This window comes from Aythya marila (genome assembly GCF_965140915.1).
Source record: "Aythya marila genome assembly, chromosome: 17".
Lineage (NCBI taxonomy): Eukaryota > Metazoa > Chordata > Aves > Anseriformes > Anatidae > Aythya > Aythya marila.
This window is the reverse complement of record NC_139058.1, coordinates 9,264,605-9,292,489: the sequence shown is the minus strand read 5'-3', so window position 1 is coordinate 9,292,489 and position 27,885 is coordinate 9,264,605. Positions and strand designations below refer to the sequence as shown.

General features: G+C 39.1%; 2 protein-coding genes across 5 annotated transcripts in view; both read left to right on the top strand.

The window, feature by feature from the left end:
* The first annotated feature begins 418 nt into the window (after positions 1-418).
* DDT (D-dopachrome tautomerase) lies at positions 419-3,454 on the top strand. Its single transcript, XM_082774457.1, has 4 exons — positions 419-578; positions 668-843; positions 1,298-1,419; positions 2,554-3,454. The coding sequence occupies exons 1-3, from the start codon at positions 471-473 to the stop codon at positions 1,368-1,370; spliced, it is 357 nt and encodes a 118-aa protein (XP_082630583.1). The 5' UTR covers positions 419-470; the 3' UTR covers positions 1,371-1,419; positions 2,554-3,454.
* Positions 3,455-5,314: 1,860 nt separating this feature from the next.
* The window catches only part of CABIN1 (calcineurin binding protein 1), a 111,627-nt gene continuing 89,056 nt past the window's right edge, over positions 5,315-27,885 (top strand). For 3 of the 4 annotated variants that reach the window (XM_082773759.1, XM_082773760.1, XM_082773757.1), the window contains exons 1-24: positions 5,315-5,406; positions 6,462-6,597; positions 7,564-7,629; positions 8,106-8,170; positions 8,620-8,712; positions 9,081-9,194; positions 9,367-9,501; positions 9,768-9,948; positions 11,172-11,301; positions 12,214-12,363; positions 13,440-13,732; positions 14,750-14,918; positions 15,394-15,530; positions 15,920-16,137; positions 17,316-17,394; positions 17,626-17,813; positions 18,426-18,572; positions 19,312-19,506; positions 20,535-20,771; positions 21,464-21,617; positions 21,852-21,967; positions 25,648-25,809; positions 27,129-27,335; positions 27,700-27,845. In XM_082773759.1, the coding sequence (XP_082629885.1) occupies positions 8,168-8,170; positions 8,620-8,712; positions 9,081-9,194; positions 9,367-9,501; positions 9,768-9,948; positions 11,172-11,301; positions 12,214-12,363; positions 13,440-13,732; positions 14,750-14,918; positions 15,394-15,530; positions 15,920-16,137; positions 17,316-17,394; positions 17,626-17,813; positions 18,426-18,572; positions 19,312-19,506; positions 20,535-20,771; positions 21,464-21,617; positions 21,852-21,967; positions 25,648-25,809; positions 27,129-27,335; positions 27,700-27,845 (3,254 nt within the window). In that variant the 5' untranslated portion in view covers positions 5,315-5,406; positions 6,462-6,597; positions 7,564-7,629; positions 8,106-8,167. The remainder of the gene's footprint in view (positions 5,407-6,461; positions 6,598-7,563; positions 7,630-8,105; positions 8,171-8,619; positions 8,713-9,080; positions 9,195-9,366; positions 9,502-9,767; positions 9,949-11,171; positions 11,302-12,213; positions 12,364-13,439; positions 13,733-14,749; positions 14,919-15,393; positions 15,531-15,919; positions 16,138-17,315; positions 17,395-17,625; positions 17,814-18,425; positions 18,573-19,311; positions 19,507-20,534; positions 20,772-21,463; positions 21,618-21,851; positions 21,968-25,647; positions 25,810-27,128; positions 27,336-27,699; positions 27,846-27,885) is intronic. The other variant, XM_082773758.1, reaches the window with a different exon arrangement.

Sequence of the window (27,885 nt, the reverse complement as noted above, 5' to 3'; positions counted from 1 at the left end):
CGCTGCTCCCCATGCCAGTATTGTCCTCGCTGGCAGCACTGAAGGCCAAACAATTCCCCCGGCAAGGCGAGCAGCTCTACCAGTTTTCATTAGGGTTGTCGGTAGCTGTGGAAAATGGAAAAAAATCCCGTCATACAGGGCCAACCTTCACCACAGGGCTGTACCTCGACACCATGACTTGGTAGCCAAGGCGGCTCGTAACTTTTTGCTGTAAACCATCACAAGGAGCCTCCCGGCACAGCACCTCAGCTTGTGAGAAGCCCGAGTCCGGTGCCAGGGGCACTTCTGCCAACTTCGGAGCTCAAATCCCAACGTGGGGGCGACGATATTTATACGGGACGAGACAAGAAACCCTGCAGCTCCCATTTCTTGGGGGCGGGACGGGGAGGAGCGGGACGGCGGCGGGGAGGAGCCGCTGCCCGCTTCCCCGCTCCCCGTGCCCGGCTGCCGGCGCTGAGGGCTGTGTCGCCATGCCGTTCGTGGAGCTGGACACCAACCTGGCGGCCGAGCGCCTGCCGCCGGAGCTGCCTCAGAAGCTGTGCGCCGCCAGCGCCGCCATCTTAGGCAAGCCCGCTGAGGTGAGTGCGGGGCCGGGGGGCGGCCGGGAGCGGCACCGGGACCGGGACCGGGACCGGGATCGGGACCGTGACCGTGTGTGTGCCGGCAGCGGGTGAACGTGACGGTGCGCAGCGGGCTGCCCATGGTGGTGTCGGGCTCGGCCGAGCCCTGCGCCCAGCTGCTCGTCTCCTCCATCGGCGTGGTGGGCTCGGCGGAGCAGAACAAGGCGCACAGCGCCCGCTTCTTCGACTTCCTGACGGCGGAGCTGGGCCTCGGCACCGAGCGGTGAGTGCGGGCTGTCCCCAAGCTGTCCCCAAGCTGTCCCCAAGCTGTCCCCGGGCTGTCCCGGCCCATGGGACCGCTCTGGGCCCCGGGACATGGGGCTGGAGGCTCGGCCCCTTGCCCCGTCCCCACATGGAAAGGAACATTCCCCTGGCCCTGGGGTGCCGTCAGGATGAACACCCGACAGGATGAGAGCTGCTCGGGTGCTTCTGAAATGGACGAGACTCTCGTAGGAGTTCAGTCTGTGTTTGGGTCTGTGCGGGTGAACTCTGGCACCTGTTTGTACTCTGCCCGCACGCAGCCTGCCTGTGCTTCTGTTAAATTAATGCCTGGGGTGGGAGCCTGCTGGAGCTTAGCGGAGATTTTCTAGCTTGCTGCAATCCGGGCAGGGATAACAACTCATTGTAAAATAATATTTTTTTCTGTCTGATGTGTTTTTGCTCTTATGCCTGATAAGGATTGTCATCCGCTTTTACCCACTGGAGCCCTGGCAGATCGGCAAGAACAGGACGGTGATGACTTTCCTGTGATCCCTCGAGCAACCTGTGGGAACGAAGCAATGATGAAGACAACCTAGAGGTGACCAGCTCCACTTAACTTGTCTCCTCTTGTAGCTCTAGTAGTCCGGCACTCTCACCTGTGTGATTCAATTCTGTCTTTGCAGCCTGTGCCTACAAAGCTGAAGACTGGTGCAATCAGCTGTACTGATGTTATTAGAATAATTTGAGGTCTTTATCTCAAGCCTGTCCTGTAGCCCAAAGGCTCTCCAGCTGTCTGTTGCTAACCCCGTGGTTTTGCCATTAGCAGTGTGGTGATGGCCATGCTTACCAGACCTAGACAAAGCTCCTAGTAGCAGTGCAAAGCTTGTTTAAATCCAGAACACATCTGGTTGTGTTGAGAATCACAGAGGTTCTCCAGTTTATCCAGATTTCCTCATACTTAGCAATGCAGAAAGATCCTACTTTCTGTTTCCCTGTGGCAGCAGAAGGCTCTCAGGCTGGCTGAGGAGACCTGGGACATCCCTTCAAGTTCTTCTATTTTTGGGCTTCCCAGAAGCCCTTTCCAGAAAGAGATGTGATTACTGGGAGGGAGATTTTTGCATTTATTTCATTGTTTATATAAGGCTCACATCAGATCTTGTGGTCTGCCACTGCCAGCTGCCAGTGACTGCTCCCACAAAGTTTCATTTGTCCACAGAATTTTCATGGCTGAATGTTTGTGTGGCAATGGCAGTGTGCAGAGGATGCAGCTGCTTGTGAAGAACTGCACTGTGCCACGGGAAAATGTTTTGAAGGTTCTGCTACCATTAGATTTAATCCCTGTCATTTACTCAGCTGTTCAAAATACTTTTCCTTGCCCCACTGTTACAGGGAGTTTAGGGAAGGTACAGCATCTCACTGTGCCCTGTGGCTGAAGTTTTCAGCCCGCTGTCCTCTGTGGAGGGGCTGCTGTAGCTGTACACAGGTGACAGCACAGTGACAGCGCTCTGCCTATTGGGCCTGGGCCCTTACAACTTCAGCTGTTGTTACACTTCTCTCTGAATGGAAGCGTTTTGGTTTGTAGGACCTGCATGCTCCATCACTCTATAACTGGAATGTGCATAGTATTTTATTAAAACAAAAGCACAGTACTTTTCATGTATAATGTTATCTTGGCCATCCACTGATAATGAAAACTTTAATCGGTTTCCCTTCCGCTTTGTGACTTTGTCAGGTACCAGACATGGAGCCACAGAGGAGCTAAGAGTGTGGAGGTCTGTGGAAACACAAGGCTGAAGAGTACTTCTGCATTCCTTCATAATTCTGAATAGATTTTTATTTGTTTATGTCTCAAGATAGTTGAAAATATCCTCTTTAATTACGATTAGAGGTTAGCTATTCCCTATGCAGCTTAAATACCTTCTATGTTTGCAAAATCTCATTCAGGGCCACTGGGGGGCCCACACCTCTGATTAATAAAATTTATCAGAACCTCTTTTGGTAAGCAGCAGTTATTGGCTTAGCGTTGCTTTCGTTTTCATATCTCTTAGTGCTTAGAGATAGATACTTGGCTGCCCAGGTCTCTGCATTTTCTCAGGTCTCTTCAACTAAATGTTTTTGAAACTAGGTAATAAACAGGTGAACTGAATATGAAATACACGTAACTCAGATGTACTTTGTTGCAGGGAAGAAGGTGGGCAGCCCTGGTTATGCCACTATGGTGTAAAAGAGCTTGACCAGCTTTAGGTGAATACTCTGAAATGCAGAGAACTATGCAGCTTTAATCCTGATCCGCAAACGCAAACTGTTTGTTTCCTGGAGGTACTTCTGTGCCTTGAAGGAGCAAGCAGAAATTCTTGCGAAAGCCTTAATTTTCATAACAGAAACTTGTTCTGACCTGTACCCCAGCTCTGCTTGTTTGGGCAGTGTTGACCACGTTGATTACTGCAGGCTTTGTGCCTTCCTCTCACCGTCCACTGTGCCCCGTGTTAGCTGTTGCCCTGGGACTTGTCTTTCCCAGCACTGCGGAACTGACCAGGCAGAGAGAGATAGAGGGAAAACTTGGAAGAGTACACCATGTAAAGATGTCTCAATAAAAGGATCCTCAGAGATTAAATGTGACTTTCCTACCTGTTTACATGTCATAGCTGCATTCTGGCATGTCTGACAAAACATCCTGGAAAGATGTAAAATCACAGTGGAAGTGCTGGGTTAATAACCAGCTTGACAATTTTACATTTCATAGAGCTTTTTTTTATGAGAGCAGTTAAAATATTAATCAAGGGAACAACTTTGGTTACAATTTTTTTTTTGTCTTGGCCTGAGCCAATTTAATACTTCTGGTGCTGGGGACTGTCAGTGCAGAAAGAGATGCTGATAGTCTATAAACTTGCTACTGGCTGTTTTCTTTCATGAGCTGTTGGTACTGAGTATAGTTCTTATGTTCATGTTGATGTAAATAGGTGGGCTATTTTTCTTACACTGAGCTAATTTTAGATTAGCTTAGTGTATTATTTTAGGCCTTTAAAGATACGCTGAGGGGAGTTATGTGGGCTAGAGTATGCACACAAGCCTCTAGAAGCAGGAAACATTTTCTCACATCTCTGTTGCTTATGTTTGTTGGTTAGAGTAAATTAGATATACCACTCTTATCCATCATTCAAAATTAATGTTATAAAATCCCCTTCCCTTGAATGCTACGTGCAGATTGTCCTGCTTCCATGGTATGGAATCTGCCTGTCATCTGGATTTAATATCTCCCAGCCATAGTAAGTTTTTTTTACCGTTGTACTGACATCTGTAACTTCCCAGGCTTAACCTTCTAAAACTGATAAATATCTCTGCTCCCAGAAATGGCCTCCGTTGGTTTGTTTGAGATCACTGTGTAGGCATGTTTGCATATTCAAAGGTAATGACCTGGTTTTGAAGACTGTGTAACTATTTCTTAGCATCAAGGCCTTTGAAGCAAGGACAACCTTTCTGTGTATTTACACAAGACAGAGGACCAGTGACACCCTGAAGGGCACTTCTGTCAGAAAAGTATTACAAAATCATGATAGCTGTTGAAATTACTCTGCAAACACAATGGCGTGGTACTGCAATGTATGTGGATGGCAACCCCATTCTTAGATGGAAAGATGGCCAGTATTTTCTCCCACAATGCATATTTCAAGTATATTTACATACTCCTGTATGTAAAATTTCACCCCAGCCCTGAGGTGTTTCTTTACAAAAAGGGAGATTACAGTACAAAAACTTGTGAAATGCTTCAGTCTGAACTGTGTCAAGCCAACACACAGCTTCTTCTTATGTTATGTGCATATTATGGGTTTCCCCAAACTGATTTTCCTGCTTATGCAGTTTGTAGCTAAAATTAATGATGCTAACCACCCTGCCAGACGTCTAATGAAAACCAAGGGAGGTGCTAATTCAGTGAAACGCTTGAGATCGTGTTTAACTTGAGCAGTGTGGGGTGGACTCATTTTAACAATCAGTGACTTTAGACGTGATTATATGCCACTAATTGTGTGAGGCTTGAGCGTGTTCTTCACAGCCTGTGCGTGCTCAGGTGCTTTCCTCACAAGGAGCCTTCGTGAGTGCTGTAGGTAATACACCTGCTCTCTGAAATTGATAGCAATATCATAATATTACTTCTAAATATTTTTTTCCACAAGCAATTGGCTTAGCAAACTGTTTGCCTGAAATCACTGCTTCACATCATCATCATGCTATCGTACAGGAAAACCTCCCCTATCTCAGCCACGTAAAAGCACGCTCCCATCTCTAGCTATCCCCACACGGAATCTGAGGCAAAACCGGGCACTTTGGGCGGTTTTCTAAACCCCCTAACGGCCGCAGCGCCCCTCAGCCCGTTCCCGCCCGCCTTCTCCCCCCCTTCCCATTGGTCGGCTGAGGGAACGCTCCCTGGCCCAATGAGCAGCCGCTTTGTTGGCGACGGGTTCCGGGGCGGTTGCTGTGGAGATCGCTGAGGAGGCGGCGGCTGCCGCTGTCCTGAGGGAGCCGCTCCGGGAGCCCCGCGGCGGCTGCGGCCCGACGGCTGCTCGGGGCAGCGGGGCGGCCCTGCCAGGTGAGTGTCCCCTCCGCCACAGCCCCCGGGGGCCGTGAGGGGCTGCCCTGCCGTGCCCTGCCCTGCCCAGCCCGGCGCTGAGGGCGGCTGAGCCGAGCCTGGCCTGGCCCGGCGCGGCGGGGCCTCTCCTGCCCCGCTCCCTGAGGGCACCCTGAAGGTAAACGGGGTCTCCTCCCCTCCCCCGGCCGCCTCCCAGCCCTTCCTGGGCCACCCTGCGGGCAGGGGAGTGTGGCGAGCAGTGGGAGAGGTGTCCCCGCTCCGGTTTGCGGAGAGTTACCGCGTTTCAGTGAAAGCGGCTGTCGCTAAAATGCGGCAGAGGTGAGCTTTGCGGTGTTAAAACAAACAGAAAACAAAAAATCACCAAAACCCCAAGCCTTCTTTAAACAAACACGTATTTACAGTGTATAATTTTGTGTACAGCAACAATAAAAGATGCCAGGAAATACCAGGTTACTCCCTTTGTTTCTGGTTTCGAAATAAATAATCACCCAAAGGATGTTACAGATAACTGGGAACGAGAGTCGCTTGAAATTTTTACCTAAGTTTTAACCTACTAAGGGAAAAAGAGAAGATTTTAAAGTCAAGGGGCTTTAATGGCTATTGTTGCCTTTTAGAAATGCGTTCACTTGTAATAACCACAGTTTAATAGCAAAGACACTCTTGCAACTGAAAGATTTCAAACGGATTGTAAAGTTTTGTAGTTTGGACTGATTGTTTTTCCCCGCCTAACTGATGCCGCTGTCTTGCTCCGAAAGTTCTTATTGTGACTTAAGTTTATTCTGAGATATTCTGAGGCTGTTGTAACTCAGTCCGCAGTCAGGATAACATGCACATCCAGTGCCTGGCTTAAAAAGCCCCAAACCCACTTGCCTAGCATAGCAGTGTAAAAGCTGTGTGAAGGTTGCGTCTTTGTCCTGTTTCCAGCGGCATTGCACTCTGTTTGGTTTTGTGGTCTCAATTTGTGACCACCAGAGAGAAGAGCTGCTAAATATTTGTCACAAACGTCTCATTTAAACTAAAGTAGGATTAAAATTGTTTCCTCGCCTTTTCCGTAGTTGCAGTCTCATTGGCAATCCAGCCGTGGAAGTAAACTACTGATTGTAGACTTTCCTGTTGACTTTGGTACAGTCTTAAACAAGACTATGTGATTCAGCAAAGGCATCGAATGCGTTTCTGCAGATGGGCGTATTTGTAAGTGAACTTAAAAATCCTCAGTTTAAATATCTAATTGATTTGATCGTACAGCCTTATTTGCCTAGATGTCATGTCTGCACTTTCTGTCAAAACCTGGGGCGTTCAATACTTTTGAAAAGAGATACCATTAGTCTCTGCATGTATTTTCTACATGTGCAATATAGACAAGGGATTATTGTCTTTGATGTTTTATTAATGTTCAGTGAGTGACTTAAAAGGAAAAATGCTTTATTGCTGTGTAGTTGTCAGTCTGATTTAGCTGCAGGTAAAGTAAATAGTGTGTGAGCAAACAAAGTACCTGCTGAACTGATGAAATTAATGAAAAAGCACATTTTTTTCTACAAGCAGAACTAATCATGATAATGTATGAATTCAATTTATACTTCAAAACTCCCACTACTTCCTGCTGCGGTTAATTTTGGAATTATTCTTCTATTAATGTGGTCTCCAATATTAAAGACAGTTTTTAGCCTGTTCTGCATGTGTCATCTCTGTTTCAGTTGATGGAAAGGCTTTATACATAAGAGTGAAGCTTTTTTTTCTTTAAAAAAAAGCCACACAAAACTCCATAGTGTTTTGCTTTTGCTAACATGTTTCAAGCAGTTTATAGAATATAAATTTGGGTTTAATTCTGTGGAAAAACAACTTTCACACTTATAATCTGTATTTTCCCTTTCAAGCTTCTTATCAATGGTAAAAAGACTGAAAATATTAGTAGCTCTCCTGCAGAATGAAGAAATACTAGTTAGTAAAAGTTCAATTTCTAGAAATGGATAAAAATAAAAGGTCTAAGTGCGTATGCAGTGGCTGTGACTTGTAACAGGGATAGCAGTAATAAAAACATTTTAAATCAGAATAATTTCTAGGTGCAGACAGTATTTCGAGTAATGAGTAGCCACTGTGATCTGCTGCAAAGTCAACAGGACTTGGGTGGCTTTTCCATTTTTTCATTTCCTGTTCTAGAAACCATGGCACTTGCTGATTCTTAGAGACTTGAGAGAGCACTGTGCTTTGTGTTGCAGATGAAAGGTACAGGAAAAGTTCTACGTTTTTATTTTAATTAATGGGAGAGAAATTTCATAAGCTGTAATGATTCATGCTCATGTAATGCCAGTGTACACAAGAAGCTTTTCCTTTGTGAGTTTTTTGTCATTTCAGGGATTCATGTTTTAATGTTGCTATAATGTGGGTTAATTCAATATATGCTAACCAAATAACCTTACAGCTTTAACTACGTTGCCAATGCTTCCCCTACCCCATCACCACTAGGAAAGCCATCCTGAAGTAATGAGCATGCTTAACTTTGTAGTTTATTCTCTGTCCTCAGTTAATTTTAACTTTAATGTTGTTTTTACATGGTAGGGCAATTTGTCTCTTGGCATGGGGGGGCAGGGTGACGTAGGACAGTTAATTGGTTATTGCTTAAAGTAAATCTAGCCTGTCTTTTACTTCTGAATGCTTCCTTTATGGATCGAATAAATATTCTAATCCAATTTGCTTTCCAGACTTTCTAGTGTTTAGCACTCCCTGCTAATCCTGGAGAAGGACAGTGTGAATATTTACAAACATGGTAAGGGCTTATTTGACATGGTGTTCAAGATGTTTTGGAACTTGAAAACTTTCTCTTTCTGAGAAATAAGAAAGAATAAATTGTTATAATAAGAATGTTGGTTTCAGAGTGATTGTAGCAATTTATAAATTTAAGAAATTGAAAAGCATCCCTGTAATATATTTTGTGCTTTCTAGGGAAGCTATTACTCGAAAGACATTTGAAATTTTAACTTTGTTTTTAGCTGACTTTGGGGAAGAGATTTTGATGTATTATCATTTGTATATATTGTATTAGTGACGCCTAAATTCATTGCAGCTCTTGTAGCATTATGCAGGGACCTCACAATATAGTGTGTTTGCCAAGTAAAGTGTTTTTTAAAAACCAACCAACCAAACAAACAGTTTGCAAGAGAAACTGAGACTCGTGTAGATGTAACGGTTCTTGTGGAATCTCAACTGTCATTCTAGATTAGAATTGCAGCACTAAACGCAAGCTCCACAATTGAGGATGACTATGAAGGTACCTTCAAAAGTCATAAAACACAGACAAAGGAAGCACAAGTAAGTAAACGCACAGTTTTCTGAAGTGACATAATGGGTGGGAATTTTGTCCTCTCTTGTTGAAGAGGTTGTTTATCCATAATTTTTTGTTCTTAAGAAAGTTTTGTTAATAACTTACCTCTTCAACCTTCCTTTATCAACCTAAATTCATTTGAGTTGTACTGAATTAGTAAGGCTAGTGTTCTTTTGGGTGAAGACTTAATATGCAGTAGTAAGTACTATTAAAGGCACCGTATCTTTTCAGAAGCTAGTCTGAAAAATGGTGAAATAAAAGCATGAAATAATCCAATTTTGCTTAAAAATAATAATGTTGTTGTTATATTTGATAAAATTACCCACAGAATATGTTCTAACTTTTTAAACTACAGGAAGCAGAAGCTTTTGCTTTGTATCACAAAGCTTTGGACCTTCAGAAACATGACCGGTTTGAAGAGTCTGCTAAAGCTTATCACGAACTGCTTGAGATTCGTCTTTTGCGAGAGGTCAGTGACCTTCAGAGAATGAAACTCTATAAACTGTTATTATATTTTGTATGACTTAATTTCTTACTGGCTAATTACAAATGTCAGTGTTCTCACTTGGCAAGTTTTTTGTTGCTATTTTTAATTTGACTAATTCCTAATGCCCATGTTGCATTTATTTTACTGTTTCTAGGCAGTTCTTTCTGGTGACGAGAAAGAAGGGCTGAAACATCCAGGCTTGATGTTAAAATATTCCACCTATAAAAACCTAGCACAACTGGCAGCACAGAGGGATGACTTAGAGACAGCCATGGAGTTTTATTTGGAGGTACAGTACAGCTGAAATAAAATACTGGTGCCTTGATGTTTGCAACAACTTGCCAAAATACAAGTGTACCCGTCTCAGCACACCTCGTTTGTATATAGGTCTGAGTTCTGTGTGCTTTCTGACTTTATATGCTCACCATTCAGTCCCCAAGCCAGTAGTGCCTCAGTGTAAAACTAAAGCAGGGACAGTCTCTGTAAACAAGCAGTTATGCATGTGACCAATGTCACATCTGAAATGTGACCAATATTGTCTGTTCTGCTTTCTAGGCTGTAATGCTAGACTCTACTGATGTCAACCTATGGTATAAAATTGGTCGTGTGGCAATAAAACTCATCCGCCTACCTTTGGCTCGTCATGCTTTCGAAGAAGGTCTCAGGTGTAATCCTGATCACTGGCCTTGTTTAGATAACCTTATCACAGTCTTGTACACACTCAGTGACTACACAAGTAAGTACAATAGAAATCCTTTAAAAAAAAATCTGAAGAAACGTGTAATTTCATGTTAAAATATTGTAACACAATGCAATTGTAAATGAGAAAAATATATCTCTCATAGGCATGCAGTATGTTAGGATGTGGTGAAGATTTTTACTTCATGATAAGTGATGATTTGTATGAATTCTGGTTGTCCTACAAATAAATGCCCGGTATGGTGTTTATCAAGAAATATGAGTGGATCTGCATTTTGGTGTTGGATCTCTGCTTTTGGTGTTAAAATATCTTTCTTTAAAACAAAAACAAACTCCACCTCCAAAAACCAACAACAAAAACAAACAAAAAACAACAGCAACAAATACCTAACTAGCATGTTTGTTAGTTCAGTAGAGAAAATCACGAGTGGTGTATAAGAGGAAGAGGAAGGGGAATGAAAACTGTCAGACCTCTGTGTTCCATCAGGTGTCAAGTGGGCTATTTTTCACCAAAGGATGTGCTGTTGACATGTTAAGTGTTTGATATGGACTGCAGAACATATTGTCAATAATAAATGAGGTCTGAATTAAGGGTATTTGAATTTTCTACTCCAGAGTCCGTCAGCTGTTAGGTCTTCTGTGACTTGCTTGGCTAACGGGATTTGATCCTTAGCAAGTCATGTTTTGACTTTGAGCTTTGGACTGTGTCTTCTGTAGCCCAGACCAGTCAATAAATAGTCTTTCAGTTCTTAGAAAGAATCACTTCACTGTTTTCAGAGTAACTGTATTGTAAATTCACTTTTGCTCCAGAAGAGCTGTCTGTCAGTCTGGAAGCTGTAAAACCGAATTCTCTTTATGTAGTTTCACATGTGAGCAAAAGCCTGGGAGGGATTCACTGCTTATTGCAGTAGTGGAAGACATTTGATAACCATGAACATGGTAAACATTTGTGATTCCATTTTACAAAATTCTAATACTCTTTGTGCAGGACTGGGAGTCTTAAAAGTAAACAAAAAATGTACAGCAAGTGTTTAAACAAAATTAATGTGCTTTTTTTCCTAGATGTAATACTTGAGAAGAGGTAATAGGTTGTTTTAACTGTATTTTCATGGATGTCGTTATCTGACATGTTACAAAGCTATTGGTTTCTCTAAACGTCATGTTCAGATGGAGTTTAGTGGTATATATGAAGCCCAGAAATGGGATCGTTTGAGTGAGCCAAAGTAGCAATTGACCATTCAATTTTCATTTCTCTGTCAGCATGTTTGTACTTTATCTGCAAAGCCTTGGAAAAAGATTGTCTGTACAGCAAAGGATTGGTTCTGAAGGAGAAGATCTTTGAGGAGCAACCTTGCCTCCGGAAAGATTCTTTAAGGATGTTCCTCAAATGGTGGGTGTCATCTTAGAGTCAGTGCTGAGTTTGGAGTGTGAATTTTAGGCTCAGGTAGTTCAGAAAAGCCGGTGTGATATAATGCTTTAAGCTATAACAGTGTCTTGCTGACACTTTTAAACACTTATCTTTTAAATTAAACAAAAAACAACAACAGCAACAACAAAAAAAAGCTAAATGTTGCAGGTACGGACAGGATGTCAGAGAGAAAGTAGAGGCCCATAAAACTTATGGGATCTGCCCAAGGTAACTGAACTTTTATATTCTAACATCTGAAATGTGAAAACAGAGTATTTAGAGTGAAGATTTAGAAGAGAATGCATAACTTCACAGAAGGTTCTGTTTACTTAAAGAGATCCTGATTTATTAAGCTATCTTACGTCTGGCTATTAAAATTAATTGCATGCTGAATTAAGCCAAGGCTTTCAGCCACTTGGCTTTTGTTTCTGGATTGTGGTATCTCTGAGAGAGTGGACTATTTTTAACTTTCAAAAATTCATTCCTAGACTTGCAATATACAAGATGATTTTCAACTCCAATTTTTTTGTGGTTACGTGAATTGTTCAGAGTAGCACTTTGGAACGAAAGGAGTTTCTCAGAAGTACATTTTTTTTTCTGAACCATGAATTTCTAAGTTATCACTGTTCAAGAAAGAAAACAGTACCTACCGCTTTCCTTTCATTTCTCAGTATTTGGGAAACAGAGTAGGACAATCTAAACTTATTTCTTAATTTTTAACAGAGCAGAGATTTCTGGTGGTGAACACTTTTACTGTAGGCTATAAAGTTTGCAAAATAATGTTTCTTTAATGCATGTTTTAACCCTTTATTTTTGTTACATTATAGGAAAATATAAAATGAATCTGTGTTTTAAAAAATCAAACCCTTTTCTTCATTTCTTAATATTTCCTAGTGACATGTCTATCCATAATGTAAATGTGAGTACAGCTGAAACAGGAAGAATCATAGATGAAGCACTGGAGCTACGTAAGAAAAGACAGGCTTTGCTAGTGCGAGACAGAGAACCAGACCTCAGACTGGTCCAGCCAATTCCCTTCTTCACGTAGGTCTTCATATTTTCTGTTTCTAACAGGTTTATCAGAAGCTACTTATGCTGACATCTGTGTTGCACTTTAAGCTTATTCAGAAGGCTTTTATTGCTTAAAAAAAAAAAAAAAAAAGAAGAATACTTCCATATGTTACGAGTCTGTAGGTTGTTTTGGTCTGCTTACAATTTTATTGTAAGCCACATATCTATCAACTTTCAACCTTTGAATTAGAACTTCGGACTGATGTTAAAAAATCTTAACTGAGAATGATTTTGCAATCATTCCAGCTGTATTACTGGATTTTATGTTTGACTAGTTTGAACAAGAACTTCAAAGTAAGTTTAGGTTTTAAAAAAACATTTTTTACTATTGGTATGCTGAAAACTTGTGAACAAATTGCTGTTCTTTATTTGCAGCAAGATATAAGGATACTATTAAGTTGTTAAATACTTCTTTATTGAGGTATAAAGGGTTATTTTTTATTGCACATTTTCATGGAACATTGATGGACTCTGCATGTAGGTTGTCTTGCAGAGAAGCTATGTCTACTTGTAGATAAGGGTGATTTTTTACTGTTGTTGATTAAATGCAGAATCTGAAAATGTTTCTTTTGACACTGCTTTCTTTTTTTCACAGTTCAGTACAGAGTAATTTAATTTCTTCAGCAACTACTGCATAGATCTTTTATTCATGAAAGACATTTTCTGAGACTAGGCACACTGACTGACATTTCCTTCCTACTTCAGCTGATGCACCAGTTTCCTCTGAAAACTTTTCTCTGTTGCCATATTTTGTTCTTTGTTTTATAGTGGTGCATTCAAGAAGCAAAGATATTAAGGACCTCTCTTCCAGGCCTGGAACAGTCAATAGTCCATATGACAAGAATACTGGAAGATATTCTCCAGCCTCTCTAGCTGTGTAACAGATTTTGACTCTCAGATTACATGTATTCTTCTGAAAAAGCTGTTCTTGCTACCTCTAATTATTAGGGAAAGACAATGTTGAATGCTATTAGGCTTGTAAATACAATTTAAGAAATAATGTGACAGGAACTAATGAAGTTATGATACCGTTGTGTTTTCATGTGCAGATGGAAGTGTTTAGGAGAAGCTTTACTTGCCATGTATCACCACCTCACAACATGTGATCCTCCACGACCCAGTCTGGGAAAGAGAATTGATCTGTCAGAGTACCGAGACCCGGTTCAACATTTGATTGTTTCTCCTACCTCTACTCCTGTCAGTGTTATTCAGCCAACTCCTGTCAGCACTAGTGCAGTGGTGACAGTTGCAGACCCTGTGTTATCTTATACTCCAGCAACAACTAATTTTCCAAGCCACAGTCAGAATGTATTGGAACCAGGAGCTACTGTAGGTGAGCAAGGTACTTCAGTTTAAGATTCGTGATTTTTCCTACTTATCTGGGTACTAGAAGCGCTACAGAAAAGCACTACAGAATACACTGGGAAATACTGTCTCTGAACTGCTTGTTGGTGGATTCAGAAACTTTTTAGCATGTGTATAGCATAGAACACAACTTCACTTTTTTTCTACCATATAAAGTTATCTGTTATCTGTTTGAACTGGAAAAGGTAAGCCACCTAAACTGTCTGAAAATCACTGACTGGCAACTCAGACATGGGATGGGTGTTCAGGGCAGTGGACTTCTTTCCTATCTAATGGATCTGGGAGTCAGGTTGGTTTATTTTTAATTGTTACACCAGTGCAGGAGTATCTAACCCCTCCTGTTTTTGTTCTATTGACTTATGCTTCTAATCTCAGACTGAAAAAAGGAAGAATCATATCTCCTTTCCAGCAGTGTTGCATATCAAACTGCTGATGGTGTAGAGTCTTGGATTCCTTAGAAATGAATGAGCAGTTGCATAAAAAGATAAGACTTGGTTATTCTGCTTTTATGTGTAACTTTAAGGACCTGAGAGAACCAAGCTGTCAGCTATATTTATTTGAAACTTGTAGCAAGAGGTTTGAATATTTTATTGTGTAGTTGTATTATGTATTTACATATCTAAAACTCTCAGGGAATTACCAGTATTGATATTCATGGGAATTTACAAGTGGTGTTGGAGGTAAAGGCAGACTCCTCTGATTCTCATTGCAGAAGCTTCTTGAGACTAAAATAATAATTTCTAATGAATAATGAAATGCAGAGTTTTCAGTAAGAAGTCTGCTTTTTGCTTCAGAACAGCATTTTTAAGCAAAATACCATAGCCAATTTATATTCTGTTGTTTTTTAAAAAAATTTATGCTGTTTTCAGAAGGAAAATAGAGTATTCTATTCTAGAGTACCTTCTCATTATTTTTTTCTAAAATGGTTATCCACTTCTTTGTCAGTTTAATCTGTCAGTATTTATTTATTTATTTATTTAATTTCTGTTTTTAGGTGATATATCTGCAGGAGATAAATCCAAGAAAGGGGTGAAGAGAAGGAGAATTACAGAAGATAGTGGTGAAACAGCAAAACGGAGATCTGCTAGAGTCCGAAACACTAAGTGTAAAAAAGAGGAGAAGGTTGACTTTCAGGAACTATTGGTGAAATTCCTTCCTTCCAGGTATGGTACAGAAATAACTTACATCTTGGGAGTATCAAGAGCTAATTAGAGGAGGCTGTTTGGGCTTCAGGTTGGTTGATATGGCTCAACCTTAAAACCACTATATCCATGCTATTTTTTAAAGGACATGTAATGCAGTTTTTCATAAATTTAATAACACTGTTTTTAGTGAAAACTACTACAACCTAATTTACAAACTAGAAAGCTTTTGTTAATGTGAAACAATTAGAAAACAATGCAGACAATGGTTTAGAAGACAATTAGAAGACAATGTCAAATTGGGCAAGATGAACAAACAAGTTGTTCTTGGTTTGGACAAAATTTGGGAACTGGATGTAAATCTGAGTGTGCTTCGGTTACTGTGCTTTCACAATTAAAATATGCACAATGTGCCACGCTTATGTTTGATTTATTCGTGAAATAAAGAACGATGACTTTGTTGGTATAGTGTTTTTTGCCCCACGCTTTTATACAGGTTAAGAAAATTAGATCCAGAGGAGGAGGAAGACCCTTTTAATAACTATGAGGTGCAGTCAGAGATCAAAGAAGAGAATTTCCAGCATGTTGGACCACATAGAATGTCATTTGATTCTACAACTTTCATGGAATCTGGTAAGGATTTCATTATAACAACCTTTTCTCTGTTGTTTCTTTCATCTTGTATGCTTTATTTTCTGTATTTTCCTATCTTACATCTAGAAGATGCAAATAAATATGCTATTTAAAAAGTATAACTTCATGGCGAGGAGCTATCTTGGTTGGTAATGTAATTTTATTGAAGTCTTGGAGACTCTTTATTTACTGTGTGCAAGAGCTGTATTGCATGGAGTCTCCCACTTAAGCATATTAGGATACTTAGTTTTGCATTTATGCAGTGCAGGAGGACTGCTGTGGCCTTTTTGTAAGCTTAGTGCAAAATATGCTGTTGAAACTAATTTGTTTCAAATCATGGTTTGTCTTGACCTTAATCATGTTTGGCTTTGTGTTTATGTGCTTTCTAGAGAAACAGGATGTTCATGAATTCTTGCTGGATAACCTAAACAATGGTGGGATCTTGGAACTCATGATGAGATATTTGAAAGTCATTAGCCAAAAGTTCCTGGTGAAGTGGCCTCCTGGCTTGTCTGAGGTGGTCCTTAGCATCTATAATAGCTGGAGAAAGCACAGCAGTAGTCTTCCCAATCCATTACTGAGGGACTCAAGTAATCAGCATATCAAGGTAATGAAACATTTTTCTGTATTACATTTTCTGTTTCGTTGCCACTATGTTTCTCTCTGTGCACTGAAAGTACCTAACCAAAATCCAGCAATTAGCTGCAGGCTTTCCTTAGCTCTTTCTGGGGAGCTGCTTGTGCTCGCTGTTGCATCTTCCATAAACTGTGGTATACCTACTGCAGCTCATGTAACTGTTTGTTCCTGAGCTCCTGAACATATCTGTGTGATACTGCATGTATGAATACTCTGTATATAGACAGCATGTGCGTATATAAGCATATAGATGTAATTTGTATGTTAGATACTTAAATAGTTTTTATTCCTTTATTCTGTTGTAGATCTTTCTTTTCCTTCCCTCCCTTTGCTTCTGATATGACAGAATTTTGTTTTGTTCACATTGTTTGAGGGTCAGCATTTCTGCTCTAAATAAAGTTAAAAAAAAAAAATAAAATGCAGGCTATATTAGAAGCAAGCTACAGTGACAAATGGAAGTAAAATAAATATATATTTAATATCAAGTGTTTCTACTGATTTTTCTGAAAACTGTGCTCCACTGATTTAGTTTAAAAAAACAAACAAAAACGTATTATTTAGCAGATGTTAAAATTTGTATACATCTGGTATGTAACTATTGTATTTCTGTGTATTTTCATGTATACATACCCTTTTACTGAACAAATTTAAATGTTTATAAATGTGTTTATTGGGTTGTCACTATGATTGCATAACATCTTGCTAGTATGTAACGCTTCGTGTTATGCCATTTAAAAGAAGAGAAAGCATGAGGACAGTGACTTTAATCCTTGGATGTATTTTAAACTCATTCTCTAAACTATCCTGAGTGAGTTTGGGGTTTTTAAGGCTACAAAGGGCTATTCTGGTAACATGCACTATGGACCTTTGAAACTTTTCGTAAGCATCTAGATTTTACAGACAGATCTGTAGCCCTGTGAATGTAATCAGCAAATAGTGTATTCTTCACTGCACAAAACCACCTGGTAGATATCCATGGTGACATGATTTTTATCATACTTCTGAACTTTATCCATCAAGCATTAATAAGCTGGTAAGACTAGAATACATATTCAATCTCATGGAGATGATGACTTTTTACATCTCAAATGTCAGTGCTGCTACCATATTCTGAATTATTTGTTTAATATCTTCGCACTTCTTTTGCAGGATATGATGTTGATGAGCCTTTCCTGCATGGAACTGCAATTAGATCAGTGGCTACTGACAAAAGGAAAGAGCTCTACAGGTGAGAGCCAGGTGTTTCTTTCTTCAGAATAAAAATGCTATAGGTAAATGAAGAAATTTTTCTAGGAATTCACTGGATTTGGGAGTTATCTTTTCTTAAAATACAGAACTGAAAGGTGCGTATTATAGGTCTATCAATTGTTTGCCTTCAAGTAGTACTTTTGAAACATTTGTATGTGGGACTCTTTTCATGGGATGCTAGTAACCTTATCATAAAACAATTGATTTGCAGTTGCTCCCCGAAATTGCCCTGCTGCCTCTGTCAATGGAAAGTTTGGTCCTGACTTCCCAGGAATTCATTTCTTGGGAGACCTGCTTCAGCTGTCATTCGCATCCTCACAGCGAGATTTATTTGAGGAAGGCTGGATGGAGTTTGTCACTCGGGTGTATTGGCTGAAAGCTCGCTTTCTAGCACTTCAGGTTTGTTTTACGTGTGATTTAAAAAATAAAACTTCTCCCAGCAATTAAAAAGTAATGTTGTCCAGAAATGCTGCAGTTGATTTGGAAAATGAGAGTTATTTTAGGGCTATTGCAGTCTTTTCTTCAGATACACTGAGTTATCTTCTGCCTGTGCAGCTTGCATTTCATTTCATTTGTGACCACTCAACTTCAGTATGTACTTCAGTTGGACAGAGCAAACGGAGTGCATTCACCTTGCAGAATAAAAGAATGTTTCTTGACTCAGTGTTTTGATTTGTACAAATGGAAGGATTATTTCCACTGTTTTATGCTTCTGTGTTCTTAAAAGAACGGTATTTTAGTCAATCTAAATTAATCTTTCATATTCATGCAACTTGAATTCTGTTTCTCTGATTTGTTTTAACTCCTATGAAAGTCACTGCTAAGATGCATTTTTTTCGGTTTGGTTTGGATTTGTTTTCATGTGGGAGGATATGCAATAATCAAACTGGCAGTGCCTGCACTGAATTTATACACTTTGTACGTGTTTGGAAAACCTTGCTGCAGACAAAACTGTTGAGGTTCATTGTGTGTTTTCTCTTTTTTTCTCTCCCCACTGTACTGCTTCTGTAGGGAGACATGGAACAGGCACTTGAAAACTATGATATCTGCACTGAAATGCTACAGAGCTCCACTGCAATGCAAGCTAAGGCTGACAATGAATGCATCACAATACGGTTACCTAATCTACATGTTGATTCTGTTGTTTCTTTAGAAGAGGTAAGAATTGACTTGCAGTGTTCTACCCCTTCCAGTTTCAAAGGTCATCTATGAATTAGCTCTTTTGTTATGGAAATTTTACCATATCTGTTCTAGATTTTTTTCTAAGAGTGAAGGAACAGGTTCATAGTTTAATGATGATGTTATGGCCAACATCTTTTCAAGCAGATGCCTTTTGGAGCTGTTTATCCTGTACAAATTAAAATTGATTATATGCAACATATTTCTATTAGAGCAACTGTTAGGTGCAGCAAAAAAATATTAAACCAATGTTTTATTTTCTGTTCTACGAACACAACTTTCACTGATGGCTAAATGAGCTTCTTACTTCAGCAGTCAATTTTTTCCACATAATAATTTGCATATATATTTAAATAAAAGGTTGTCCATCTTCTGTTCTTTCTGTTGCTGTTTTGGGAGATAAACTCCAACCCAGGTTATGCCAACTTCACTTTGAAGTCCATTTGATGGATGTGTATTTGCAGTGTAGAAATGCATGATTTGGGAATTTGAAACAAAAAAATATAGTCATTATAGCACTATAGTCATGTACTAAGTAATAATTTAAAATATGTGGAACAGCTTAAGTGTTACACAGTAGGTGTTTTCTTCCTGTTTTATGTTCCTGGATGTAACTGTAGAGTTAACATAACTTTACAGCTAAACTGCTAGGTAAAATGCCACTAGTCAAATGTACGTAAAGACAAAGGTTGGATTGTGCTATCTGTGATGTTTACAGATTGATAAGAACCTAAAATCTCTGGAGAGATGCCAGTCTTTGGAAGAGATCCAGCGACTGTATGAGGCAGGGGATTATAATGCAGTGGTGCATCTGCTTCATCCAACTTTATGTTTTAATGGTTTTGGAAGAGCAAAACATCTGGAATTTGTAACATCCATACCAGAGAGACCAGCACAGCTGCTTCTCCTACAGGTTTGTTTTGTCCTGGGAACAGGATGAAAGGATTTCTAGAGTGGATGTTAATGGTTAATGAGTCTTATTTACAAAGCAGAACGTGGAACCAAATCTGTAAATGGTCAGAACAGCATAGTTTTATCAACATCATTAGAAGTATGTCAGTTTTTGCTAACTGCAGATACAAGACATCTGATGTCTATTTGAAATGGCCAGAAAAATTCTAAATTCAAATAAACTTGAATCATTTGCAGAAACATCTAGTGTCTGGATTCATGTTATCTACATCTGCTGTGAATACTTGCAGCTTTTGTTATTGTTGACTGTTGGTGATTTACAGCTGTTCTGAACCTGAAACTTAAAAAGCTATGTAGCATATAAATGATTTTTATGATCTAGTGTACCTGTCCTGCATGAATGACAAAGTGTTAATACATATATCCAGTATAATGGCTATAGATTCAGTTCATGTGACACTGAAAATAAGTGTATGAGTGACCTCAGCTATTGGAATAGTTTGAGCCTGTCAGGTTTTCAAGGGGGGGGAAAAAAAGGCTGCACAAAAAAAAAAAGGACTGATTTTTAGCTGGACTGAGCCAAATCTGACAGTTTCCATGCCATCTCATTTACCCAAACTTGGCAGAGTATAAAGAAGCAGGAGGATGTTGATACAATGCTGGCCTTGTAGTTGCCGCTTTGATATTTATAAAGTTATGGTAAAATGGTTGCCCAAGATCATAAACTGTATATGGTTAGAATTCATTAAGCCTGTAGACATCACCTTCTTGAAAATTTGTATTTCATGCCTCTCTTATTCTAGCAGAAAGATTCAGTGATGATATTCAGAAATTTAGATCATGTTTGTATATTTATTGTCCAGGGCCCGTGCACCTCCTGTTGTCCTTTAATGTGAAGGTGTTTTCTTAAACTTAGTAGAGTAAGCACCTTACTTTTATACAGCGTATTGCTTTTCTCTGCTGTGTGTTCATGTTTTAAAATAAACCCTTCATCCTTACAATAGACTTCTTCATATTTACATTCCCTAGGACTCCCTACTCAAACTGAAAGATTACAAGCAATGTTTTGAATGCTCAGAAGTTGCCTTGAATGAAGCAATTCAGCAGATGATGAATATGACAGCAGCCTCTGCTAAAGAAGAGTGGGTTGCTACGGTAACACAACTGCTCACAGGAATAGATGGTTCATTGTCGTCAGACAGCAGCATCCTGAAAGATCCTTCTATAACGCCAAGCCTCGTTCGATTAACAACCAACCTGATTCAGGTAACCTGTTCACCTGTACTTGGAAAGAGGCACTGCATGATACAGGCCTTAGATGTGATTGTAGCTTCTGTCTTAATTGCCACCTGTTCACAGTGACATTTTGAGTTATGTTTTTGTTGGGGTAGAAAGGAAGATGAACATTATCTTCAGTCTTCATTTTCATTTCAGTGTGTTAGGCACTGAGCACACCTGTTCTAGAATCTGTAGCAGTAGGTACTTTCAAATGCAAAGCTGACTAAAGTAATCAGCAAGTGGTAGTAAAATAACCCAGGGAACAACAATTTTCATATGCTCTGTTTGTAATGGTGATTTAGCTGTCTTGGTTGCAGTTTGTAAGTTATGGTGTTATCTTGGCTGTACATGTTTTGGGCTAGAAAACAAGATCTCATGAGCCTTAGGAACATGGTAGAGTTGCTTGCAAGTGCTGGCCAATCTAAGGGTTTTTCAAGAAAAAAAAAAAAAAGATGCAAGAGAATGTCAAGGTAGGGGGGATTCATATTCTACCCTCCCCCATGCCAGCTGGTCTTATTTATAGGACTTCTTACTCCTATTCACTGCAAAAAACTGAGATTTAATTTTAGATTATTTCCTTAGGATAGAATGCGTTACCATCTTTGGGTTGTTTGAGAAGGACTCACACCTGACTCTTAATTTGTATCATTTTGTGTGTGAAATGCATGCTTCTTTATTAGATCATCGACTGCAGCATGGCAGTCCAGGAAGAACCAAAAGAGCCATACGTCTCCTCAGTGCTTCCGTGGATTATCCTACACAGGATCATCCAGCATGAGGAAGATGCTTTTCGGTCCCTTTGCCAACAGCAGCAGCAGAACCAGGGAGAAGAAGGTAATGTAGTTATTCACTTTTACATATTGGAGCTGATCTTCTCACTGTCTAGCTCTGGAGTGTAAATAGAAAACCCGTAAGTTACCTTGCTGACTGATGGGAGTAGAGGGATATACAAATGTCACTTTCTTATCTCAGATGAAACTTTTTTTTTTTTTGCCAGATGAAGCCTTGGCTAGTTGGTTTGAACTCAGTTCTGTTCTACTAAAATATTTACTAACTCCTCTCTTCCAGCGAGTCCTGATACACCTATGCTGCCTTCTTCGCTCATGCTGCTGAACACTGCTCATGAGTATTTGGGAAGAAGATCCTGGTGTTGCAACTCCGATGGTGCTCTTCTCAAATTCTATGTAAGTGTTAGCATTGTAGGATACTTTAGCCTGGAAAGAAGCTTTCTAAATCATCTGGCCAACACCCATCTCAAAACAGGGAACAACTTCAAAGTTTATTAGATTAAGGTGTTTTTTTTTCCGCTTGCTAGTGTCTTCATGTTAAAAATACACTTTAGATTCCACTTTACTTCTAGCTGCCAAACACATGAACATTTTAGTAGGTTTAATCTGAATAGCTAAGGCTTGCTTCCCCAACCCCAGTACATTTATATTCTTTCTATACAGGAATTATTGTCAGGCAAGAGATGGCTTTGTCAACCACCTTTGTACTATAAAAAACATCTTAAATGAGAATTAGTAAATGGTCTAAGCTCTGACATACCTTGTACGTGTTATCAAAGATGTCAAAATGGATGTGGATAGCTGGCAGCAAAGCTGAGCAACTTAGTTCATGTAAACTCAGTAAAGTAACACTTGCAGTGTTACTTTACAGATGCTGCTTTAAAAAAAAAGTAGGATTCCGTGTTCATCATAGTGATCTTAAAAAGTTGTTACTAAATTTACAGTTGCTCACATCACAGAACCAATATGTAAAGTTTGCACGCTTTTCAATATAGGTAAATACTCTTTAGTATTTAAAAGAATGTCTTGGATGAAAATTCAGTTTTGAATTTTGCAGTTAAACTTGGTTATTTGTTTCTTCTAAATCACAAGAGTAAAGATTTGTAGGGTGTGGTCTATCCCCAGTTATGCTTCTGGAGTGCTAGTGGTCCCTTGAAAGGCAGAGGTGTTACCTGAATTTGGTCCTGGAGCTATGACGTTTTGGCTGTTTTGTTATTGATAAATTTGAGTATTTTGATTTATACCTGCTTTGATTTATTTACTGCAGACAGAGAAAAGTAGTAATTCTATTGTCTTCATGTTATGAAATAAATATAAATTCAGCTTATGCAAATAGATCTAATTTATTGAACAAAGACGATGGAATGAAGAGCTAATTCAGTCCTTCTCCTTGTGTCTGAAGGCTATTTTCTGCTCTGTTGTTTAGATGAGTGCATTATAAAATCTAATGTGCTTGAGAAACGTGTGTCTGGGCAGTAATGCTTTAGCATTATTAGATGAAAGGAGTTACTCATTCATTGACTTTTTCAAGAAAATTCCTTGAGAAGTTTCCCATGGTTGAAGCAGAATATTTCTGTGTATTGCTATTTCCTTACTTTTTCCCTTAGCTTAGAAACTGAATCGCAGTCAGCTTTTCACCATCCAGAGTAGCAGTCTGGGATACCCTGGTTGTTGGCAAAACCCAGATAATACAGTACTGTGCCATTCATTGGGTAGTGCTCTACAGGGGTATTTCAACTGCACTTCACAGATTCAGCTTGACTTCACTGAGCCTTATTACCTTCAGCCAAGAGAAGACAGTTATTAGTTCTGCATAGAGCTACTCTGGAATCTCTTTGTTTCCCTCCTCAGCACTCCCTGGACCTTATTAGCTGCAGCCTAGTGCCAGACTCCATCTACCTCTGCGTCTGAGCAGTGCTGTGGCCAGGCCAGTAATTTAGACAGCTAGGAAGGATGGTTTGGAGAGCCTGAGGGGTTCTGCAGGAGAGAGTTCACCCCAGCAGGGCTGGAGCTAATGAACAGTGTTTGAGCTGAGACTGATTCAGTGTAGAACTATTAGATTATCTCTGCATCCTGCTCTCCTCAGTCTTCCTGGTATTAGGAGCATAATGCTGATACACCTGAGTTGACTGTGCATGGATTTGCCTCTGGGGCCAGGGGGCTTGTTAGCTCAGGCACTGTACTTCATGAAAATAGATAACCTATTTCCAGACTCAGCCTTACCCTGAGTGTAGTACAGGTGCAGTGCTCCTAGGTGCTGAATCTAAATCATGTTTGAATGGTGTGCCCGTATCCATAGCCTGATGAATCTGATAGTATAGCCTGGGTAAACTACAGATAATTAACTGAGAGTTCTGAATGTATTTACAGGTAGATTTTTGCAAATGTCATCAGGTACACTGAATGAAATCTTCAAATTTCAGTCTCAGAATCACCCACTTCTATAGCTAAAATAGGATATGGTATTATTTAGCACAGGTATTTAGTTTTCAGAGATGAGAGGGTGTCAGAAAGGTAAGGAATGACAAAGATAAAATGGGACAAATAGTTGAAGGCACCTTCAAGAACATTTTACAGAAGTGCTTTTTATATACTGGTGTTAAATGGTATTAAATGATTGCCTTGTATAGGTGAACTGTCTGTTGAAGCTTCTTTTATTGCTTGTAGATCAAGGAGTGCAAGAAAAAACATTGATACATAATTAACTCCTTTGGTGGTAGTCTTAAGTCTGAACTATTAAAATCCAGTTCCAGGTTACTGCTTAACAATTTGAAAGCCACTCAGGTTGTTCTGAACACTGATCAAGCAATAATTATGTTACAGGTGTTAGATCTGATTTTGCTTGCAGCAGTAGGAGCACCATGCTTCTGTTAGTGTTCTGTGAGGTTTGCATCTGCCTTTCAACTTATTTACCTCCACTTTATTAAACTTCAGAAGCTGCTCGAAACTTCCACAGGAAAAATAGTGGAAATAAGGACAGCTGTGATTCAGAGTTGATTGCTGTCACTTGAAATTTCGTTGAAGTGCCTTCTAACAATCATCCTTGCTCTACTCTTATTTTTTCAGGGTTCTGGGTCTTAAAGCAAACAGTGGTACCTGGGCTCTGGCACAGATCTCCTTTTTCTGACAAAAAAAAAAATACAAGAGCAAAACAACAACAACAAACTCAGATTGCTGTTGAATGTATAAGATGTTATAAATGTAATTTCCACATACACCTTTCATTTTTTAATTTAAGTTTCATAGTATAACATTATTGGAATTGATTTTTAAACCTCTGATTGTGTTTGGTGTTTTTTTGAAGCAAAGATTCAGAAACCTGGTGTACAGATTACTCTTGATGAACATGTTTCTATTAACGGTGAAATATTGAGATTCTTCTGGAATGTCGTCTTTTTGTTTTGCTTTTTCAGGAAGCATGGTGAAAAATTTTCAGTAATTACCTTCTGTCTTCTAACAGCATTTTCCAAAGTGTGCCACTGATGGGTACTTTTTCTTGTAATGTTGAAGTTAAAGTAGCAACTTGGTACTGTGTTTAGTCATTTGAGATTCATACAGCCACTCTTTAGGTTTAGCCATTGCTCATACTCTGCGATAGTGTCCCTTGTAGGCTGATCTTCATTAGCTGATGCTTCTTTTTCTGCAAAGGCCTCACCATTCCACATTTTCCATACAGAGAAAACTGATTTTTGTGAATTAGTGTAGGTGTTCTTCCATGCATTCTCCTTGTGGTAGCTGGCTTATTCAAAGGACTGACAAACTATAATGATTATATTTACAGAATTCACTTGGTGTGTAGTGGGAAACTTCGATCAATCTTAAGTCTAAAACATGAAGTTTTAATCACAGAATCAGAAAGTTGATTAACAAGAGTTCATGAGTTAATGACAAAAAAAGTAAAAACACTTTATTGCAGTTAGTGCTACTTAAATGACTTGTGTGAGACTAGTTTACAGAAATATGGGGAAAATTTGGTTATAATTTGGGAAAAATGTGTAGCTCCGTATGCTGTTTTCATCACAACTCCAGACAACTAGATGACTTTTTTTTTTTTTTTAATATTTGTGCTGGTGTAGGTTCAGGTACTAGAAAAAGAACTTGCAGCATCCACTTCTGAAGATACTCATCCATACAAAGAAGAGCTGGAAACAGCCTTGGAACAATGTTTTTATTGTTTATACGGCTTTCCTAGCAAAAAAAGCAAAGCGAGGTACCTAGAAGAACATTCGGTACAACAGGTAAGATCTGTATTGTTTATTGTTAGTAAAATATTCTGAGGTGATGAAAGATGTACCCTTGTTTGATTTTAATGGACCTTAAGATATTTATGAAGAAGATTTTTTCATTTATTTCCCTGTAAATGTTATGTATTTTACATATCGTAAAAAAATAACCTGTTAAAGGGTTCCGCTTTTCTATGAATATAGAGAGTAAAATGTTTGAAATGAAGTGTTAGTATAGTCTTATGCATAGTTTGAAACTATCTACAAACTGATTTTTATTGAGCCATGACTTTCCTGTTTTTAACAGAGGAGGAGAAGTTCGAGGTTGAGAGCAATAGAGAGGAAAAAGTCAGCTTGTGAGAAGAAAAGATTTAGCAACCAGTCTTGCAGTTATTGAATATGAAAAGTGGCACTGTTAAAAATGATGCAAGTAAATTACACTATAGATTATTCTATGAAATTCATGATGAATGGTAGCTGTTTATTAGAAATGTGTGATTCAGTTGAGTTTGGGAAGAGAAAAATACTTCCATGGGAAAGAGGGCTGTAGTATTAAGGGACAGAAAAATCAGGTCAGCAATCCTCCACCTGAAAGACTTTTTGTTTACAAACCCCATTACCAAATGCAAGTGATATTAAATCATAAATGAAAAAGTTTCATACAAGCAAAAAGTTATCTTGCTACTTTGAAAGGACCTTTAAAATACACAAATACTGTTACTTTGTTAGTTATTGAGTATTTGTGAATTTTCTCTATCAAACTTACCTATTAGAAAATTGAGATAATGAGAAGATGGGAATAATTAAGAAAAAGGAAAAGAAGGGTAAGGAAAGTACCTTCTCCCCAAAACACCTGTTACATTTGTGCAATTCAGGATGAAAAAATTCTTACTGAAATTATTTTTAAAATTGTCTTTTTTAGTAATGCAAATTACCTGTTTTCAGTACAGACGCAAAATTTACTGTAGGAATAAGTAGAGCAATAAAAGGAAAAAAAATCTTGGTCTAACAAGAAGGAAATGGGGAAAAGTAAAACCGAAAAAAACAATAAACAAAACAAAGAACAATTTTATTTAAGGAAGTAGAATGACTTTACTTCTCAGTAACATACACTAAGTTACAGACCTATATGGTAGTCTTTTAATCACTGAGCAGTATGCTGCATTTGGGAACACCATATAATAATGGTGCCTTTAATTGCTCTTTTTCTTGAGAGGTTTAATCTGTTTCCTGCTAGAGTAGTATAGAAAAGTCATAGAAACTCACTTCTAGTAGGTACTTTAGTTTTGGAATTTGAGCTAATTTTTTCCCCTTTCATCTGCCTCCCTCTTCAGGTGGATCTAACGTGGGAAGATGCTTTGTTCATGTTTGAGTATTTTAAGCCTAAAACTCTTCCAGAATTTGATAGTTACAAAACCAGTACTGTTTCTGCTGATTTGGCCAACCTTTTAAAGAAGACTGCTACAATTGTTCCTCGAACAGACAAGCCTATGCTGAGCCTAGATACTGTTTCTGCCTATATTGAAGGAACATGCAGCAAGGTATAAGTAGTTGCTTTAAAAAAAAAATAAAAAATAAAAAATTACTGTTTTCTTTGTTGACTTTCAAATAGTTAAGGGAATGATTTATTCAATAATACTGTATTTCCTCGGATAATTGCATTTAAATGAAATAAGAATGATACCACCGAAGTTTCTGGTATTGAAATGGCAAGATGTAATGTCGATTAATATGGAATTCATATGTGATGTTCATTAGTGCTTCTCAGTGCTCTGTAAATCTGTGGAATACTTTCACTATCTTCATATTCAATCCTTCATATTCTGTGATAAAAAAGACTACTTTCACTACAAGGAAGAAGCAAACGTTCATCTCATTTAACATGTACATTTTATTCATTTCCAGGCACCATCTCTCCCAGATGGGGCAGACTATTCTCCACCGGTGGTGACTGAGTTGTATTACCTTCTGGCAGACTATCATTTCAAGAATAAAGAACAGTCTAAGGCCATCAAATTTTACATGCACGACATTTGTATTTGCCCAAACAGGTCAGTGATTGTTTTGAAAGTAAAACCAAAAAATGAAAGA